At 48.8% G+C, this 21,231-nt stretch overlaps 1 protein-coding gene across 2 annotated transcripts in view; it reads left to right on the top strand.

The window, feature by feature from the left end:
- PEX1 (peroxisomal biogenesis factor 1) overlaps positions 1-21,231 on the top strand; it is an 831,513-nt gene that overhangs the window by 72,400 nt on the left and 737,882 nt on the right. For both annotated transcript variants that reach the window (XM_085631051.1, XM_085631052.1), the window contains exon 2: positions 19,662-19,805. In XM_085631051.1, coding sequence (XP_085487177.1) covers positions 19,662-19,805 — 144 coding nt within the window. The remainder of the gene's footprint in view (positions 1-19,661; positions 19,806-21,231) is intronic.

Below are 21,231 nucleotides of genomic sequence, written 5' to 3' on the forward strand. Positions count from 1 at the left end.
ACACCATGGCTCTGCGACAAATGGCTTGTGCTTCCACATTTTATTGTATTTCATCTGTGATTAGAAGCATATCCCACTTTGTGAATGTGTTTTACTGTCAATAACTCATTATAACCTTATATAATCATGTGTATCCATTGGTTGATTAAACTGGGCAGTGAAATGCCAAACAAATACTAAAAATTGGGATATTTGCGCATTCTGGCCACACCTCTGGCTCCGCCCACTGAGCCAATCCTTGGGTTATTCCCGCCCTCTGATTCTCCGCCCACAGTTCCCCTACTTTTTTCCCCCACTTCGACCACTGCACAGATCACTGTGGCTGATATCCTGGTGTGAACTCTGGTCACTCCCATTAATTTAGTTGTGGGTTAATTAACTTCGGAGTGCTGTCTCTTGTGACAGACATCCTCCAGGAGGTAGAAGGGGGAAGATGTCAATTTCAAAGAAGCAGAACCCCAAAATAAAACTTCAAAAACTTCGACACTAAACTACATTTTGTGTCTAGAAAATGACTATAAGTAGGGGAGGTGGAGACCCCATACTTCGTCATCTGCTGATCACCCAGATGGGCTGCTTGAAAAGGGTATGTTCTTCAAGACTTCTGCATGTGACCAGGACCGAGGGGCTCAGGCCTGCTAATCTCCCTGCCAGGTGAGGGGACATCATCCAGGGAAACCAAGACCACCTGCCCTGGAGCACAAACGCTTGTCCGCTCACCAAGACCAGTATGCCCTTTGAGGAAGAGGAGAGAAGGACCAAGATCGAGGGGGGCGGGGGGACATCCCTATCTTGTAGACTCCCCGTGCGAGATGTGAAGAATCTGCTCTTGCACCATTCGGGCCATAGCCAATGTGCTGGATTATTTCGCTGACCCCTGTGAGTCAAGAGGAGCTGCCGTGGTCTGAGCCGAGGAGTGAGGGTTGTGTGCCAGCAAATTTACAGGGAACCATCTTCTTGGAGACATCTCAGAATTGACGCCCACTTGTGTGCACATATTTTAGAGATTCTTGGTCTTTGAAAATGGCCAATTATGTTTAAACCCTTGATATTGCTTTGCAGCTGTGACATAAGGATGTTGGCTGCAGTTCTCCTGATAATTAGGTGCATCCGCATACAAAATGTTTAATTTCTTTTTTACTTACAATAAATGGCTTGAATTTATGCAGCATTGAAACTGGAAATAAATTACTGCAATCACACTTCCAGTGAGAGCAACAACATTTTGTGCCTAATCATAGGGGCTTTCTGCAGAGAGGTCTATTAATAACCAATAATGGGGTGGGGTGGGGTGGGGCATGTCCGCAGAGCAACTGTTTATACACAAAGTAGTATTTGGTGTGCTTTCAAGCTTGTGGGTTCTTATTTTTTGCTTCCATTCACAGCTGCACTTTGGAGTATGTAAAGTAGTTCTCCTGTAGTAATCTTAACTGCCTTTGTGAATTATCCTCAAATCTAAAATTGGAATATTCATGAGATATTTATATTCAGTTAGTGCAAATAAAACTCTGTTTCCTCCTTGCTAGTTGGGCATTCTGGTGTTGAACAACCGAGGCATGCAACAGTACCCAAAAGAATGCATCTTTGGTACTACTTCCCATACATAAACATAAAGATACTCCTAAATGCCCCTTAGAAACAGTTTATGTAGTTATGTGCAAACACATACATAGGTCTTGTATAGCAGAAACCTATTTGCTTTGTCAATGCTCGGTTTGAACTGGATTGGAAAGGTCATCTCACATGGCAGTCTGGTTGTAGGAATTTAAACTACTAGAAATTTATCGATTTGTCAAAATCATGACTAGAACTGTGCAGATTTCTTTATTTTCATACATTTCTAAATCAGACAAATAATTAGGCTCTAGTGAAAGAGTCCATCCAACCAATAGCTACAAATAGTTTCTAGATAACCATTTATATTGTTTTCTTAAAGTGCCCTTATTCAATGCAGTGGCGGCTCCTCCGCTAAGGTAGAGGAGCGTCGCCCTACTGCTTTTCGTAGTGTTAATAAAGGAAAAATAAAATAACTTGTTATTATCATTTTACTTTTTCCTACTGAGGTGGCTTTGGGTCGCAGGGCAGGGCAGGGCTGCTTTGCTCCAAGAGCAGGGGGAGTGGTGGGCACTCTGTAAGTGCACATGAATGTTTGGCCGGTTATCTCAGGCTGACCAGTCATGCGCACTTTGCATGTTCTCCACACAGGCTGCATTACAGCCGTGGTGGAGAACATGCCCAACTTCCCAGTCCCTGGCTGAGTGCCGAACCACAGTGCTTAAACCAATCGAAATGCTGCATTGCAGGGCTGTGATTGGCTTAGAGGAGCCTGAGTGCCTCCTGCTCTGCCCAGGAGAGACACAGCAAGGAGGTAAGTTAATTTTTTTCCTTACTCCCCCCCCCCCCCCCTTTCCACCCCTCCCCGATCTGTGCCAGCCACCACTGATTAAATGTTGTCCCATCATGGCTCAGTTCTCATTTCATTGTATACAAAGGGCTATGCAAATCGTGAGCCCATCCATTGCTCACCACTTGTTGGCTTCACGTCAGTCTTCTTTAAAGTCTCCTTAATTGGCCAGTGCAGGCCAAACGTCACTTCAGATCACTGCGGTGGAGCAGGGACTAAGCATAGATTGATTCAAGGTAATCCGTGCCTGTACACTGCTCCTGACGTGATTGAGGTACTATTTCTTCCCTCTTCCCGCTCCCCTTGTTTGCTTCTCCCTCCATAGACCTTGCACTTTTTTTCTTGTTTTTTTATACCTTGCTTCTTTTTAACTTACTGTACATGCTTCTTAATCCTGCTTTTATCCTCCGGCAACAATGTCACCATGTTGCTGGCCTCCATCCTCTCAACCCCTGCCCGCAATTTGTCATTGATGTGCATATTCACATCACCACCGGCCTTTGAGGCGGCTACCAAACCTAGAGGGAGCGGTGGCTAGCCCCTCCAGTTTCCGGCAACAAAGGGGCATGTAGCCCAAAAAGAGAGCAAAAGGCTGGTCACAAAGTTTGGGTTCAAAAGGCCCAATGTAGGGGGAAGGGGGCAGGGCCTTCCAACACAGCAAAAAGGAAAGGAACAAACCTTTCCTCCTAATTGTCCGCTTGGAGCATCATCCCACCCACCCGAACCAAGCTATTGCTGGGGTCGCGCCCCAAAGAGAGGGAGGTCGGAGGGAACTGCGATGATTTAAAGATAAATAACATCGCCTGAAGATACTAAAGAACAAATGCCGAACAGGGTCCATAAGAAGCCTCCCGGCTGGAACTCAGGACGGCAAACTAAAGGGTAAGAAATGGTTAGTGCAGGAGGGACATTGCACTTGCAGCCCAGACATGCCCTTAGGGCTGTGAACGCCAGACATTCGGTAGCCAGGGTAGCCTCGAAGCTGCGACCCGCTGTACTAAGTATACAGCAGAGTGCGCTGTCATGACATTTGATTGAAAGTGATTTATGGTCAACCATTAAAAAAGATCTTCTCTGACTGTGGTGATTATTTTATTTTAGGGATTTGTAGTGTGCACAGCTACCAAAAAAGGGTTTCTCGGCACAAAGCAAGAAAGTAGGGGAAACTAGGTGCATCAGATTTAAAAACACAGATCTTCAGGCCCTTGCGGAACGCAATTAGTGACATACGGTTTCTCAAAGAGTCTGGAAGAGAGTTCCATAACTTCTGGCCTAAGTAAGCAAAGGAGCATCCTTTCATGCAAGCCAGGTGGAATCTAGGCACATCAGTGATCTCCGAGCTCGCCTGGGCTGATAGGCCATCACCAAATCCTGAATGTAGCTTGGAACTAATCCAGATTTTGCCTCAAACATATAGCATAATGTTTTTGAAATTAATTCATTTAGAGATAGTAAACTAATTCAGCTCATGGAAAAGATGAGAGACTGAGAAAGTTTGGGAGGTGGTATAGGAGCCTAGTGGCTGCATTTTATACTACGTGCAGCCGGCGAATAGTTGTCATCAGTACCCAGATATAACACATTTCCTTACTCTAATCTGGATAAGATTAGGGCCTGGATTACAGTTCTTTAGGCTGAAGCTTGGATCAACCAGATTATCTTTTTTAGCCATTCGAGTACTGCAAAACAAGTGCAGGTCACTTTGGCCACCCGAGGCTTCATGAATAGCTTATCATCCAAAATAAATCCGATATTTTAATCTTTGAAGATGCAACAGGCATAGTTCCTAACAATTCTGGTCAATGTTGTGGGCCCCAGAGAGAGGAGTCCTTGCCCAGAATCATGACTTCAGTTTTGTCGCCATTGAGCTTGAGCAAGTTTGTATTCTTCCAAGAGGAGATTGGACTCAAGTCCAGACTGAGGTCCGAAGGTCCGTGAGTCTGTGCAGATGACAAAGTAAAGCTGATCTACATGTCATCAGCATAAAAAAGAAGGATCAGGCCGCCACAACTCTCCACTACATCCGCCAAAGGGTGGGTGTGAATGTTGAGGCTTAAAAAATCCACTTTCCTGCGCTCATTTGTGAGCCAGATTTAATTGGGATGAGCTATTTCTACATCCTACTTGCCCTTTCTGGTGTGTAGGAAGACAAACTGACTTTTGACCTCTGTCTCTGAAAGCAGAGAAAATGTGACAAGATTGCAGGATTTAAATGCATTTTTATTGCTCACAAAGTGAATGAGCAATAAAAATACCTTTAAATCTTGTTAACTTGTCACATTTGCTTGGCTTTCAGAGACCGAGGTCAAGTGCATTACAGTAAGGTCGAGTAGATTTTTTTTAAGTCACTATACCTGCAGGTCTAGTAACAATTTTATGATTTTTCGAGCCCTGAATGTTGAACAGCATAGGGCTCAGAACTGACCCTATAGGACTCCTGAGCATAAAGTTTGTGTTTCGGACTTGGAATGAACGCTCTTTTAAAAAAAAAATCAAAGCCAAACCAGATCTGAGCCTTCGATGCCAAGTGACATCAATCTTTCCACCAAAATGGAGTGGAGCACAGTGTCAATTGTAAATGGCAAATTATGAAATATAGATCTATGAAATAAAAGTAATGATGTTCACTTTATGACAAATTATAAGCGGACTGCATTGACATACAAGATCTCCGCATGGCTGAACATATTAATGACCAATACTACTGTGATAATGTATACAATAGCTTATAAATATAATAAACTGTGGCGGTTCTCACACTAGAAGGTCTTGGTGTCCATTCTTGAAGATAAAATGGGGTAACCGCGAGAGGGCACGAAGTAAGCTCGCACAGCTGGGGGGAGATCTGTCTCCTCTCAGTTTCTTGCGTGTTTGTTCTTTCTTTACATTTTCTTTTCTCTCTTCGTCTGTTTCACTTACTATGCTTGCAGTCTGTCTTTTTCACTGTTCCTGTCTGTCTTTTTTCTACTTTGCCCCCCGTTCTCTTTCTTCCACTGCCTCTCTCAATGCTCTAGACTCTCCCTTTCCCTTTATCTTCCATTTATGGACATGGCACAGCCAGCCAGAACAACAAGCATTTGCAATGCAGTAGGTCTCACATTTGTGAGAGTTTAAGCTATTGGCATTGTAAATGACAATGCCTTTTATTTATCTGTTTTGGCAATTAACACATAAATTAAAGGCATTTTCAGCGTAAATAAGACATATCATTTAACAACAGAAGTAAAAAGGCCAGTCCTCGTGGGAGGTTACAAATGAAGACAAGGCGCCACTAATTACAAAGGACAATGACACAATCCAATTAAAAATATGGGCGGAGCTTCATGTCCATACTCAAATACAGCTTACCAGGCCGAGAAGCGCATTTGCTGTCCAGGCTTGACCTAAAAAGGGCAGAAACATTTCCGAGCAGTTGGACAGCAGCATTCACATGCAGCAACTTCATGTAGCACAGACCAACACACACTGGGGTTGGTGCCATGGTAAACGAGAAGAATGTCCTCCTCGCCAAACCAGTGGCCATTTGTACTTTTTGTTTAATGTAGTTACAGAAGTCCGTTATTTTTCTTTTACATTTTTTTTACTCGCCCCTGTGCCTCTTCCTTTCCACACTCTTGTTGTCTCCCTTGTGAGCGTCTCCGCCACCCTCTGCTGCTCTTTCCCTCCTGCCCACACCAAGCTCCTGCTTCATTGCTTTCATCCACTCCTTGTGTCTATTTTTGCAGTTTTATGTAGCTCGAACGTGACCAGAGTGATTTTACCTTAGCACCAGTTTCATCACACAAGGTCACGTTCATTTGTTCTAGTTATATAAAGAATATTGATGAATCATCTTTATTCTGCACTTATGACTATATGTAACTCTTGTTACCGTGGCATGACATCCCTGGAGAATATATGCGCTAGCTTGAATGCCCCATTAGTCGTTATTTTTAGGAGGTTATGACAACGCTATTTTTTTGGGCAACACAGAAGGTGGCTTTCTACAAAGCTCCATACCCCTGCATTTAATATTGCACCCTCAGACCATGTAATGCTGTTATCTGCTTTTAGGGCTTTTCTGCAAGTGTCTGTACAGTCACTCGGATGTGGCCTCAGACACCCAGGCTATCAATCCAGAACTATTGGTTTTGCCAATGCTTGGTGTTAGTTGTGACATGTGTAGGACCTTGTAAATAACGCACAGATGAGAACTAACCCTACCAAATATATTGGCTTCCACTTACTGCCTCTGATGTGGAGTTATGCAAGTGTAATACACATTATGGAATCCATATATTTGCATTCAATTTAGTGTACAAGAAACAAGAACTCATTTCCTACTTAACGATCGTAAACCAATTCAGATCATTGCTTCAGGCAGGATCTAGTGACCATAAATCCCTAATGCCAAGTTCGGATTAAAGTACCCTACACACCAGCCTCCAGTCAGGGGAGACTGGGACTAGATGAACTCGTAAAGCACTTGGTTAGTGTATTTTAACTCAGTACTGGCCACACACAAGCGCTGTTTCCTCTGTGCCCCTTATCCTCCCTTTTTCCTCCCACTGGCTGTCCCTATCATGCCTGCAGCACTCCAAGCTCAGTGGGGCAATATTCTGAGCGGGGAGAGGGGGCTGGTATGCTCGCTTTATTAACCGTGCCTAGAAGTGAGCAAGGGAGGCGCTGCCTGTTTTGTTAATGTTGATAGCTTGCTTTAACGGCGTTCATACTGCACCATCCCATGTGCATTGTTATAGAGTCAAGAATGAACCCAGTGCTTTTTTGGGCAGCACTACTCAATATCACATTACCTCCTCGTCAGACCTCCCCGTCACAGTCAATAACGCATGAGCGATAGCTCCTCCCCACAGAAATTCCAAGCCAAAACTCCCTTGTCCCATCCCTACCCTCCAGGCCAATCCCACATCATGTGGCACATAATCTCTGCCCCACTGCAGCACATCCTGTTGTTTTTTTCTGCAGCTTTGAATGAGCCTCTGCTGGTGGTAACTGCTTCTTCCAATTCGTGATTTACAGTAGGTGTGGGATGGTCTGCTGTATCGAGCATTGTATTTGGGTTTGCTTGAAGTCCGGGCTATAGCGGGATCTATGCGATCCTCGATGTTGGGCCTGTTCTTCTCTTCAGGTCGCCTGGGGTGTGCCTGATGGGGGAGGGGGCGGTGTTTGGCTTCCCGGGTCTACCTATGTATGTTGTAGGTTCTCCTCTGACCATAGCTTATCATGGAGAGGGTTAAACGGTCAGAGAAGAGTAAGCACCTGGAGGAGATAGTTGCTGGGTTATCCTCTACTCCATCCTTGGCTGAGGTGCAGAAAATGATTAAATCCGCGGTGGCCTCTGCCTTTCTGGCTATGGAATCCCATAGGGCCGAAAACGCAGAAGTTGGATGCCCCTGATCCTGATGATGAATCGGATGAGAAGGTGAAGGGATGGTCTGTCCAAAGGGGGAACCTTCACACTATTCTGCAACATGTGCGGGACAATTTGGGGTTCACTGATCTCTTGGAGGGTGAAGAGTCGGAGGAATTCTTCGCCAGGAGGGAGCCTGAGTGCCTTCCTGTTCATAATTCAATGTGGAATGTGCTGGAAGGATATTGATAAACATACCTTTCCTCGGTTTCTGGCTAAGAGATATCCTTTGCAGGGGTTCTCGGTGGAATTTCCTACTGTGGTGAAGGTGGATTCCCTGCTGGCTCGACTGGCGTCTCAGAGCCTGTTGGTTTCCGAGGATGCGGTTCCTTCTGATCCAGGGGACAAGAGGGCGGAAGGGCCTTTAAATGGTCCTTTGCGGCTTCCAACCTTGCGGTTCGTTCTGCGGTATACATTTGTTATCTGGTTCAGTCTCTTCTGAAGGACTGTCAGTGTACTTCGGAACAGCTTTTGCAGGAGGAGGATCCCATGTTGGAACAGTAATTGAGTTTCTTGGCTGACTTATCCTTTGATTTCCTTAGTGCTGCACAATAGGCTGCGCTCATGAATATTCCTTTCACAGGCTCCAAGCTGTTTAGGGAACCGTTGGAGGCTTTGATAAAGAAGACGGCGGAGGACAAAAAGTTGTTGGCTCTGGTCTGCTCATCGCAGAAGGGAAAGTTTGCTGGTTATAAACTGCCCTTTGGTCCTACCTTTCAGTCTAAAATATCGCCCATCCCTTTCGTGGTAGGGGAAGTGGCCGGGGTGTCCCTTCCTACCACAAAGTCCCGGGGTCAGCATGGTCTCTCGGGTTCTTCTGGTCCTTCCAAATCATGACTGTGTGAGGGTTTCGGAGGAGGCTCTGGTTGGGGGTCGCCTCAGGTCTTTTTTTCCGGTCTGGAAGGAGTTTGTCTGAGATCAGTGGGTCCTACGGATTGTCCGACTGAGGGTATCCGATTAAATTTGGTCAGCCTCCGGGGGAGGTGTTCCGTGCTACCCCTGTTCCCTAGTCTCCGGTAAAGTGTTGGGCTCTTTTGGACGGTGTGCAGGACCTGGTTTCCAAAGGGGCCGTGGTGAGGGTGCCTGTGAATCAGCAGGGATGGGGGGGGGGGGTTTACTCTATCCTGTTTCTAATCCAAAAACCCAATGGGGACTTCCGTCCTGCTCTGGAGCTGAAGGCCGTGAATTTGTGCACCCCTCATTGGTCCTTCAAAATGGTGTCTCTACTGATAATTCTGCTCTTCCTGTAGGTGGATGATTTCCTCGCTTCTCTGGATCTCAGGGACACCTATATTTATATGTCGGTGCACGGGGCTTCACAAAGATTTCTGCGGTTTTGATTGGGCCTCTATCATTACCAGTTCCAGGTATTGCCCTTTGGTCTTTCTGCCTCTCTTAGGGTGTTTCCTAAGGTGTTGGCACCCTTGTTTGGGTTGTTGCATGCTCAGGCGATCCAGGTGTTTCCTTACTTGGATTACTGGTTGAAATATTCCTCTTCTTTCCTTAAGGATCAGTCACATACCCTGGATGTCTGAGGTCTCCTGCAGAAGTTTGGGTGGATTCTGAACTTGAAGAAGTCCCATCTGTACCCCACTCTGTTCATTGGGGGAGGGGGTCTTCAACACAAGGCTGGGGAAAGATTCCCTATAGGAGCCTCTTAGACTGACCCCGGTGCGAGAACTGAGGCAGGTGTTGGTCTCCCCTTCTTCCACGGCTCTAGGGTGGTTGAGGGATAAAGGGTTGATGTCTGCAATGGTGCTGATTGTTCCATGGGCCCGGTTGCACCTGTACCCTCTGGTGAATCATGTTCTGGGGCATTGGTGTCCGTGGTCTCTGGATTATGACCATTTGATTCCAGGGGGTGTGGAGATTCTCGGAATTGTCCTGGTGGCTGGAGGATCAGAACCTCTTGCAGGGCTCACCATCTGTGTCCCAGGAGCGGTTGGTGCTGACTACGGATGCCAGCAAGCTGGGTTGGGGGGCTGTGATGGCTCCGGAGTCTGTTCAGGGGATTTGGTCGGTCCAGGAAGCTGGGATGTCTTCCAGTTGGAGGGAATTAAAAGCTGTTCAATTGTCCTTGGCACATTTTCTTTCTTGGGTCCTGCAGCGAGATGTGCTGGTGAGGATGGACAACATGATGGTGGTGTGTTGTGTCAACCGCCAGGGGAGTGCAGAGGTGGCTTCCCTCAACTTGTTAGCGCAGCAGATTTGCTTGTGGGCAGAGTTGAACTTGTTGTCACTGAGGGCGTTGCATTTGCCGGGGGTGTTTAACTCTGAGGGGGACCGCTTGAGCAGGTTTTTCCCTCCCTGTCGGAGATGTACTTGACGCCGGCGGTGTTTAGGGTGCTAATGGGGAGGTTTGGGGTCCCTATGGTGGATCTTTTTGCAGCCCCGGGTAATTCCTTGAGGGAGAGGTATTGCTCGCTGGTTCAGTCGAACTCTGTTTGGAGGGTGGATGCTCTGTCCTTTTGGTGGAAGGGGGGCTTGATGCATGCCTTTCCTCCCATTGCCTTGATTCTGAGGGTCCTGCTGAAGGTCAAGTTGGAACGAGTATTTGTAATCCTGAAGGTGCCTGCCTGGAGCCGGCGACCTTGGTTCCCTCTGTTGTTGAGGTTGGCGGTGGGGCCTTGCTGCCCGTTGCCTGTGGTTGCTTGTCCCCTGTTGTTTCCTCCTCTGTCCCAGGATTGTCTCGTCCGATTGCATCTGGCAGGCTGTTGAGAGGAGAACCTCGTGGCTACGGGGTGTTTTCCTGAGGTGATTCAGTTTATCCAGCAGTCCCGGCGCCCTTCGACTATGCTAGGCATTGGGTTTCTTTTCAGTGTTGCTGTGCGGATCGGGCTGGTCTGCTGTGCAGGTGGATCCTGTGCATGTCCTGGTTTTCCTAAAGGATGGCTTCGACTTGGGTCTGGCTGTTTCCTCGTTGCGGACTCAGTGGGCGGCGGTGAGGGCCTTTCGGGGTCCGGCCTGTGAGCCTGTGGTTCCTATGGTGTCCCGGTTGTTGAGGAGTTGTTTCCTTAAGAAGCCGGTGGCTAAGTCCTTTACACCGGGTTGGGATCTTCCGTTGGTGCTGAGGCCTTTGCAGTCTGCTCCCTTTGAGCCACTGGAGGAAGTGTCTCTGGGTTTTCCTTGTCGCTATCACCTCGGCCCGGAATGTTGAGGAGTTGGGGAGTTGGGCTTGCTGCTTTGTTCTGAGCCCTTTTTGAGGTTCTCTCTGGATTGGGTAATTCTCCGGCCTGATCCTTCCTTTGTTCCCAAGGTTCCTTCCTCGTTTCACTGCTCGGAGGATCCGGTTCTGCCTTTGTTGTGTTATGATCCTCTTTCGGCGGATGAGGTGCGACTGCACAGTTTGGATGTTAAACTGGCTCTTGGGGTGTTCTTGGTTCGTACTAGACCTTTCCGTAGGTGGATTCCCTTTTTGTGACCTTTGGCCCGGCAGGCCAGGGTCTGAAGAATTCTGGTGCTACTCTGTCGGTAGCTGAGGTGTGATGTGGGGGTGATTAATGAGGCTAGTGGGGTGCTGGTGCCTGGGTCGATTCAAGGGAGATTTTTTTTTTTTTTAATTTTATTGTGCAGAGAAAAAGGGTACAAGCACGGGCCTACAACCTCCTGGGCCGGCCGCTAGTATTCAGAAATGATCAAGCAGTTCAAAAACAATGACTGGCCCGCAGGGGCTCTGCTAAATTACAGGAGATCAGGCTGCACATAAGGGAAGTCAGGATACACCCTTTTTTACATAAATATCAACAAAAGTAAAGAAAAACAAAAAGCAAGGCGAAAAACATTGAAAGGGCGTCTAACCACAGCAGAGGAACTCCACATAGGACCACCCTAGGGTGGTCAATAAAAAGGGGGTCTGAGAGGGAGGGGGGGCCACGGGAAAACCAAATCTATACTCAGATGAACAAATTAAGCAAAGAACCCTCAAGGATCAGGGGGACAAGGCAACCTCAGACGTATCCACCAGGGGGGGAGAACAGATAGTCCCTCGATACACATTCCACTGACCCCAGATTCTACCCCACGCCCCCGGTTTACCACGAGCCACATACACCGTCTTCTCCCTGAACATGCACCAGTCCATGTTCTCCTTCCATACGGACACGGTGGGAGGCCGTTGGGAACCCCAAAGCTGCGCAATATCTCTCTTTGCGATCATGTTCCCAAGGGCCGCCCACCGAGCCTGGGCCGCATTATAGTCATTGGGCTCCCACACATTCAGAACACATCGGCGCACCTCCGGCAGCAGAGCGACCCCAGTGACTCGTTTCATAACATCATGCACCTGGCGCCAATATTCAGCCACCTCGCGGCACTCCCAGAGGATGTGGAGAAAGGTGGCACTGAGCCCGCAGCCACGCTTACAGAGCCCGTCGTCAGAAAACCCCATCGAGACCAAACGGGGACCCGTCACATAGACACGATGGAGAATCTTAAGCTGGACCAGACGGAGACGGGCCGGGATGGCAACCTCCTTAGGGGATGACAGCGCAGACTGCCAGTCCTCGTCGTCCAACTCAACCCCATCTCCCGTCCATGCCTCCCGAAGACGCACCAAGAGATCAGCCCGATTATTGATTAGTTTTTTATAAATCAGGGAGATAGTACTGTCGGGGACGTGTCCGTCGAGTATACGGTCCTCGAGAGGCGAAGAAACCGGGACAGTGGTCCCCTCCCCAAAGACCGAGAGTAGGGCGTGCCGAACCTGGGCATAGCGGAAGAACTCCCTTTCACTAAGCTCGTACTCGCTCTGAAGCGCCGTGAAGGATTTAACCGCGCCTTTAACCCATAGGTCCCCCACTCTGCTAATGCCGATCGTATCCCAGTGCTCAAAGCCTTTCGTTGTCCAGAGGCTTCCCAAGCGCTCTGAGGCGAATAGAGGAGTAGCACACGTTAACCGCTCACTCCAGCCCACAGCTACATTCGCCGCCTTCCACACACGTACCGCAATCCTAGTAGGGCCCGTGAGGGTCCTTCCGGCAGATCGAGAGTAAAGCGCTCTGTTATAGTTACCGCCGGGAAGCAGGAATTTATCCATCTCATATGCCGGGTTCGAACCAGGAGCGTACGTAGCATGTATATGGCAGACAGCTGGGAGGCCCAATAGTACCTTCTAATGTCAGGAAGCGCGATGCCCCCGTCATACCAGGGAAGAGTCAGCTTTGCCAAAGCGATACGCGCATGACCGTCCCAAACCAGTCTCCTCTGCAAACTCTCCACTTCCCTAAAGTAGGCCGCCGGAATGATATCGAAGGAGTTCTGGAGTGCGTAAAGAAATCTGGGAAGGGACATCATTTTAAACAGTGCTGCGCGACCAAGTGGAGACAAGGGCAACTTACACCACCGAGCCGTATCCGCCCTCAAACGCCGGAGGGGAGACAGGAGATTCTGCTCGTAGCGGACCGCCGGATCCAACGAAACGTATACCCCCAAGTATTTAAAGCCGGATTGAGATGTTTGGATCGGCAGCCGAGGCGGCAAGAGAGGAAGGCCACCGGAGATAGGATACACGCAAGATTTGGACCAGTTAATTATCAAACCCGAATTTCTCCCGAAGGAAGTAAGGACATCAAAAAGCACATTGAGCGACTTCCGCGGCGAGGTGAGGTACAGAAGAATATCATCCGCGTACAACGAGACCCGATCCGCGAAGCCCGGGGCCCACCGGATCCCTCTGATCGAGGGCTCCCAGTGGAGCCAGGCCGCGAGCGGTTCCAAGGCGAGAGCAAAGAGCAGAGGGGACAACGGGCACCCCTGCCTAGTACCCCTCCCGAGAGCGAAGGGCCGAGAAACCCGCCCATTGACAACAACCTGAGCCATTGGACCAGCATAGAGGAGCTTCACCCAACTAATAAATCCCTCCCCAAAGCCAAACTTCGCCAATACGGCCCAAAGGAATGGCCACTCGATGGTATCAAAGGCCATCGTGGCGTCTTAAGGAAACCAATATGGCCGGTTCAGAGAAGTACTCCGCCCTAGCGAGGACGCCATGTAGACGCCGCAAGTTGAGAGCGGTATTACGATGAGGGATAAAGCCGCATTGATCCGGATGTATCAAATCACATATAACTCTCAGCAAGCGATTAGCGAGGACCTTGGCAAGGATTTTCGGTTCGGCATTTAGTAGGGAAATAGGCCTATATGAGGCACAGCGGTCTCGTGGCTTACCGTCCTTGGGAATAACAACTATAGTAGCCAGACGCTGGTCGTCGGGAAGGGAACCCCGCTCGAGCGACTCCAGAAACATACGACGGAGGAAGGGCGCGATTTTATCCGGGTGTAGTTTATACAGTTCAATCGGCAGTCCGTTGGGGCCCATAGCCTTGCCCGAGCGAAGGGAACGAATCGCGGTAGCAATCTCGTCGACAGACAGGGAGGCATCCATCTGCTCACGGTCCTCGACGGATAGGCCGGGCAAGGCAATATCCCGCAGCAAGAGACGAGAGTCATCCTCATCTCTATCAGACACCGGGGAGTACACCGCCCGGAGGTGGTCAGCAAAACACTCCACAATCTCACCAGGGTCAGTCACACACACTCCATCCGAAACCCGAAGCTCCGGGACCACACGATTCACTCTCTCCTTCTTATCCAACCAAGCAATCAGTTTACCCGCCTTGTCCCCGGCATCATACAACCTACCCTGTTGCTCCCTATAAATGATCTTGGCAGCGTCAGTGACAAGAGACTTATATTCAAACTGCTTCAAGCTGAGGGCATGAAGCCCATCCTGAGTGACACCCGTCTCCAAAGCCGCCTCCAGCCCCGATATTTCAGTCTCCAGCTTCACCACCGCCTCATTCTTAACCCTCTTAGCCTCCACTATCTGGGATAGGGCATGCCCGCGGAGCACTGTTTTGAAGGCTTCCCACAGGGACACTGAGGACAACACCGACCCCTCATTCTCGAGAAAATACTGATCAATCGACTTAACAAGGCTATCACGAATCTTGGGGTCTCGCAGGTACCAAGGGTTAATAGGGGCGATCCGCCCAGCGGACCGCATCCCGGTGTCGAAAAGCAACCACAGTGGGGAATGATCAGAGATACCCCGGGCCAAGTGCTTTACCTCTCGAATCCGGGCAGTCTGGGCCGCGGGCATAAGAAAATAGTCCAATCTGGAGAGACTCCCATGGGCCCCAGAGTGAAATGTGTACTGACACTGTGTCGGATGCATTAACCTCCAACAATCCACCAGACCGAAGGTATCCAAGAGTCCGCCGAGCCACGCCTGGGCAGCAGGGAGGGCCCTGGGCGGGTGGCGATCCAAATCACCCGAAACAACCAAATTAAAATCCCCACCCATAAGCAAAAGACTGTCAGGAAGCTCAAGCAGCATACGACCCAAGTCTGAGAAAGTGGAGTTCTGGAGGCCCGGGGGGACATAAACCGAAACCAAGGAAAGGGACTGTCCCTCCCACCTCCCAGTCAGAGCCACATAGCGCCCTCTATCGTCTAGGACAACCCTGGTGATCTCTAGCGGAAGTGAAGATCGTAGGAGAATGCCCACCCCTCTAGAGCCAGTGGTGAAACCGGAATGGGCCACGAGTCGGTATCCCCCCCCTGTTCATGGCATGACAAACATTACCACCCAGATGCGTCTCCTGTAAGAATACCACATCAGGAGTCATACGACGCAAATACTGCAGCACAACACCCCGTTTAATACGATCCCCCAATCCGTTGACGTTCCAAGACATCAGTCTCAACCCGTCCCCCCCCATCCCCTCCAGTAGATCAAGGGTCCCCCAGCAAATAGCGCGACACCTGAAACTGAAGCAGAGCCAATACCTCGCCTTGAAAACAAAAAACACAAATCCAAACAACCCCTCCCACCCACCAACCCCCCCCAAATTCAACTCCCCCCACCCTGCACCCCTGCGGTCCAGAAAACCACCCCAACTTGCAGTGTGCCTGTCGCCCTACAAACCCCATTCTAAGAAAAGACCCCGGAGGAGGAAAGGGACCCGTCCCTGCCCGCCCCCAACACAGATCATAATTAAACAAAATGTACAAAAGAAGTAGAACCCAGCCGAACAAAACAAAATGTCAAAGTCAGGGACCAAAAGTCACTCCGAAGGAGGCCCGCCACCCTCGGTACCACCAGAAGGCCCAGGCCGGTCACCCCGGTCCGGCAGAGAATCCAGCCAGTCACTCACAGTCGCAGGACAGTCAAAAAAGGTAGTCCGGTCTTCGTATTCCACTCGGAGCCTAGCAGGAAAAAGCATCGAGTACTTAAGACCCAGGTCCCGGAGACGGCGCTTCACCCCCTGGAAACCCATCTGCTGTTTCTGGGCAAGTTGGGTGAAGTCCGGGAAAAAGTTAACGGATGAGTTCTCATATCGGACCGGGCCATGTACCCGTGAGGCCTGCAGAATCGCATCTCGGTCTCTGTAGTGAAAAAGTTTTGCGACAATAGGCCTCGGGGGAGCTCCCGGTCGTGGCCGACCGCCTGGGACTCGATGGGCCCGCTCCACGGCAAAGAACTTACTCAGGCCAGCGGGGGCAAGCTGTTTGAGGATGAGTTCCTCAACCATAAGATCCACCGGGCGATTGTCGGAGGTCTCTGGAACACCTATGACGCGGATGTTATTGCGTCGAGCCCGTCCCTCGAAGTCCTCCAGCCGCCGGGCCATCAGGTCGTTGGCCGACTTGAGGTCGCCGAGAGCAGTCTGCAGGTCCGACACATCCGTACCAAGGGTGGACGTCCGCAAATCCAGCGATTGAACCCTCTCATTGGTCTTAGAGAGATCCGCCCGAATTAGCGTAACATCAATGGCCACCGTGTCGATTTTACGGGCCAAGGCCTCGTACTGCTTAGCGATGGTCTCCTTGATGCCGTTAATGGCGCCCATGATGTCCTGCAGTGACAATTCCGAAGGGGCGGACGGAACACCCCCAGCGTCATCCGGGAGAACACTGGCCGTCCCAGGGGACCCTTTACCATGAGTGTAGCGGTCCATGTTGTTGGTCTGGACCGGTCCCCCACGTAGGGATGTCCTGGTCTTGCGCCTCTCGGGATCCCCTCTGCCTCCCATGTGGAACCACGCTCGCCGAAGGGGACCACCGAGCAAGCGTCAAAGTGGCACAGGCGAAGCCGACACGAGCCGTACCAGGGACCGCAATGTGGCGGTGCGAGAGGATCAAAGTCAATGGGCACACTGGTTTCAGGCGGAGGCAAAGGCACGAAGCGAAGGCCGAGTGAAAACCCGGCCGCACAAAGCAACTCCACTGTCCAGCCACTCAGAGATCCAAAAGTGAAACCGAAAGTGATGAGACGGCCGCTGGCACAGCCCCGATGCCGTTGTTGTTCAACTATGCCCCGGCTCCACAGTTCACCTTCGCACCGGGCACAGCCATCAGTTGGTCCTCAAAAGTTCAAACCACCATAGATCAGGTCTCCCAGGTCCGATTTGGTTTCTGAAAAGAGTTTAGGGTTCAGCCAACGTTCATCTTCCAGAATCCGTCAACCAAGTCAGGATAAAGTCAGGATAAGTTCCGAGGAGCAGCGAGGGTCCGGGGAGCCCTGTGCTCACGCGACCATCTTGGATGCGTGCTAGGCTCCTCGATTCAAGGGAGATTGACTAGGGGGTGGCTGCTTCCTGGGCTTGTTTTTCAGGGGGCTCTATGGCAGAGATCTGCAAGGCCGCTACTTAGAGTACTCCACACACCTTTATGTCCCATTATCGTTTGATGATGGTGGTACTAGGTCTTCTGGCTTTAGTGAGACTGTGTTGTGTTCTGTATAGGTGGAGTGATTTTCTGCTTTTTTGTGCTAATAAAGTCTGTTTACTGCTCTGTGGTGAAGCCGATTCTTGCTTTGGTATCAGCTCATGCGTTACTGAATGTGACGGGGAGGTAATGACCGGGTACTTACCGGTAATATTCATTACTCTGAGTGGGAGACCTTCCCGTCACAGTCCTGGTTCCCATCCCTCCCTCCATGTTCGGATTCTTGTGCTTGGTGTTACAGGATGTGCTGCAGTGGGTCAGGGGTTATGTGCCACAGGTTGTGGAAGTTGCCTGGAGGGTAGGGATGGGCCAAGGGAGGTTTTGATTGGAATTTGTGTGGGGAGGAGCTATCGCTCATGTGTTAAAGACTGTGACAGGGAGGTCTAAGACTCGGAATAATGAATATTACCAGTAAGTAACCGGTCATTCCCAGCAGCAAAATACTGCAATATGGGCTCACAGAGCCATTCAAGTGTGTAGAGCGCCTGTAAGAGGACGCTAAGTCGCTAGTCGCAGCTGTGAAGATACGCTTTGCGATTTCAAGCCGGCCACGTGGTGTTTGCACAGAAAGGGGAACACACGGCCTGGCACACTGCCCTGTTACTAGGGAGCCGTACCAGACACATGCTAGGACCCCATTGCATCATGGATGCCAGCATGCATTGGCATGGTTTATCACACGGGTTCATAAGTTAAAAACCATGGTTCCTCATTATAATGCAATTTCAGAGTGCATTCCAGGTATATGAACAAATATAATCGCCACACTTCATAAGCCCAGTTTTTCCAAAATGTCACCTTAGGGAATGATTGTGCAAACTATGACATAAAACATTGAATTCTCTGTAGCAGACCACATCCACCTGCAGTGGTAGATTTAATCAACTAGGACTCGATTTTGAGCGGCACACCTTTTGAACCAATTCCTCATTGCGACAGTGCTGCAGTCACCACCAGTAAAGAGTGTTTCTCAGGAAAGCAGATTGAGTGCTTTTCACTTTTTATCAGTCTGCACTGATACCTGCCTTGTGTTCCCTGATCTTTTGATGATGAACGATGGAAAATGACCCACTGACTCTGGCCACGTCCCAGGCTTTGGACGTCTTAGCTACAGCCCATTTACCTGGCTGTCGGTGACTTAAGGACTCACTCAGAACACAGTGTAAGGAAGTCCCCAGAGCAAATGACAACCCTTCTGGTGTTATCATGCTGTTTACACTGTTATGCAATCAAGTGCACGAAATTGTTATTTGCGCAATTTTAAGATTTTGTCTACAGCGTGCTTGCGCAGTGAACGAAAGCTATTGTCCTTTAAAACTAAAAATCTTAGAAGGTGCTTTGAGCCTGCCCATTACTTACCATTGTTTGGTTCCCACGTCACTCATTTCTTTATGTACAATTGGTCAGCCCCTCCTTTTCGCCTGCAGCTTCCTCTTGGCCTTAGAGTCTTTATCAGTGCCAATGAGCATGGACTAAGTACAACTTCTGCGGCTAGTGTCGTTTCCCCCACTGGCCGCAGCTTCTTGCCGGTACCCTTTTTTTTTTTTTTTTTTTTTGGTCACTTAAGGGCATGCGCAGTTATGGAGTGATGTCCAAAAGCAACATGGCTTAAAGGAAAGAAGCGCTATGACATGGTTAACTGTGGCTGCCTCATAGCTTTTTTTGTTTTTACACTTTTTTAATGTAGGCCATGTTTCACTGCAGCTTAACTGTTGTGCAACATCTAAAATTGTTTTTGAAAAAGCCAACAGATTTCTCAGGCAAAACTTATTGGCTTCGGCAATGCTTGTTTACATTACTTCTGGCAACTGTGCCTGATGCACTGAGGCGATCACTGCTGGTAATCTTGTAAATGGTGGCCACTAATGTAATCTTGTCTGAAGGGGTCACTAATATATCTGTTAGTAATTTAGGATAATTTGTATTGAACATTAGTAGCTCATATTCTAGAAAAGGTTGACGACTTATGATATAGAGGAATATTTAAAGTGTTTTTACAAATATGTGAGTGTTAAATATGCATGCATACTTTGTAGTACTCCAAACTCTTTTCACCAATGTTTATTTTTAATTGTAATCGATTTTTTTGTTCTAATTTTTCACCTCTTCTGTCGTCAGGGTCAAGCTGTGGAAGTCTCATGGGGCAAGGATCCTGTGTTCTTCAGTTGGGTGGAAATAAGACACTATGGTTACCAAGGTGACAATGTTGCAGAACTGAACAGGCAGATGGGCGAGAAGCTTGGAATTAAAGATGGAGAACAGGTTGGAAAATACTAAGCAAATTATATTTTACAAAAGCTCACAAGTACTTAAAATATTCAGGTCTACTTTTCGGATGCATGTATTTATAATTGAATGATGACCCATGTAATAATCATTATTTCAGTGCCTTCAGCCTTCCATCTCAACAATTCGTACTCCTGAATTGAAACTGATAATCTTTGCCCACCACAATCCTCTCTCCTTTACCTCTTTTCGCCTAGACTTCTCTGCAGTGAATATATGCAGTTATATAGTTGATTAGAGTGATCTGATGGCGGGCCTCACATAACAGAGTTTAGGCATGAGTGATAAACTGGGAAGCTGTTGATTTGGCTGGCCACCTTCAATTCTTCTTTCAGAATCGTCGTGACCATGCTAGATGCAGGAGGACAGAAAGTGGAGTCCGCAGTGGAGATCGGGGCCACCTTTGCTGTCTATTACTACTTCCTATATATGCATCCGCAGTGCTCCCAGGGTGAATGTGATAGCCCCTTAATGGCGGATCTTCCTCTAGCATCGATGTTTGCTGCTGACCGGGAGGCTCTTGAGCAAGAAATCACAGTAGAAGAAATCAAAAGGGCCATTGGGGATTTGCAATCTGGCAAGACCCCCCCCCCCCCCCCCCCACGACCAGTTTCCCATCAAGTTTTATAAGCAATTTAAATCCCTTTTAATCTCCCCTGCTGCTGAAAGTGTACTGAGAAGCAGTAGACACATGTCAGTTCCTGCCTAAAATAGACCTGGAATTGTAGTAGTCCTCCCCACGCCAGGTGCCAGCGAGATTCTTATAACTCATACCACCCAATCTTCCTTATCAATACAAAAATGAAGATCTTCACAAATAAAACTAGTCGCCAGACTGCAGAAGATAATTACCTCTGATTCACTCAGACCAATGCAGTGTTATCCCACACAGCAGCACGTCACTGTATCTGTAGAGTCCACATGGCACTAGCACAGGCGCATATGCTGCTTGAGTATAGAGCCCTTACGCTTATTGACTTTGAAAAAGCGCTCGACTCTCTCGACTGGTCTTAACGTTTTGGAGTAATGGAGTTCAGTCCATGTTTTTTGTTCCTGTTACGAATCCTGTACAACGAAACCCCATGCTCAGGTTAAAGTAAATGGTATCCTTGTTGTATCCTTTACCTATCCGGTGTGGCACTAGACGGGGATGCCCTCCCCTGCTTCTTTAAGAATTTCATTCCCATTCACTCCCAATCTAACTACCAGCATTTCCGCAAACAGTTAAAAACCTTCCTCTTTCCGTGATATGTTATGAACCTGGTTTAGCGTACTCCTTAGCGCTGGGATGCCCTCCGGTAAAAAGGTGCTTTACAAGTGCTTCCTCATTCATTCATTCATTCATTCATTATAAGTGAACTCCCAACTGCATGGGTAAGGTGTGACTGACAGGTTTAGAGTC

The sequence above is a fragment of the Triturus cristatus genome, chromosome 10, assembly GCF_964204655.1.
Source record: "Triturus cristatus chromosome 10, aTriCri1.1, whole genome shotgun sequence".
NCBI lineage: Eukaryota > Metazoa > Chordata > Amphibia > Caudata > Salamandridae > Triturus > Triturus cristatus.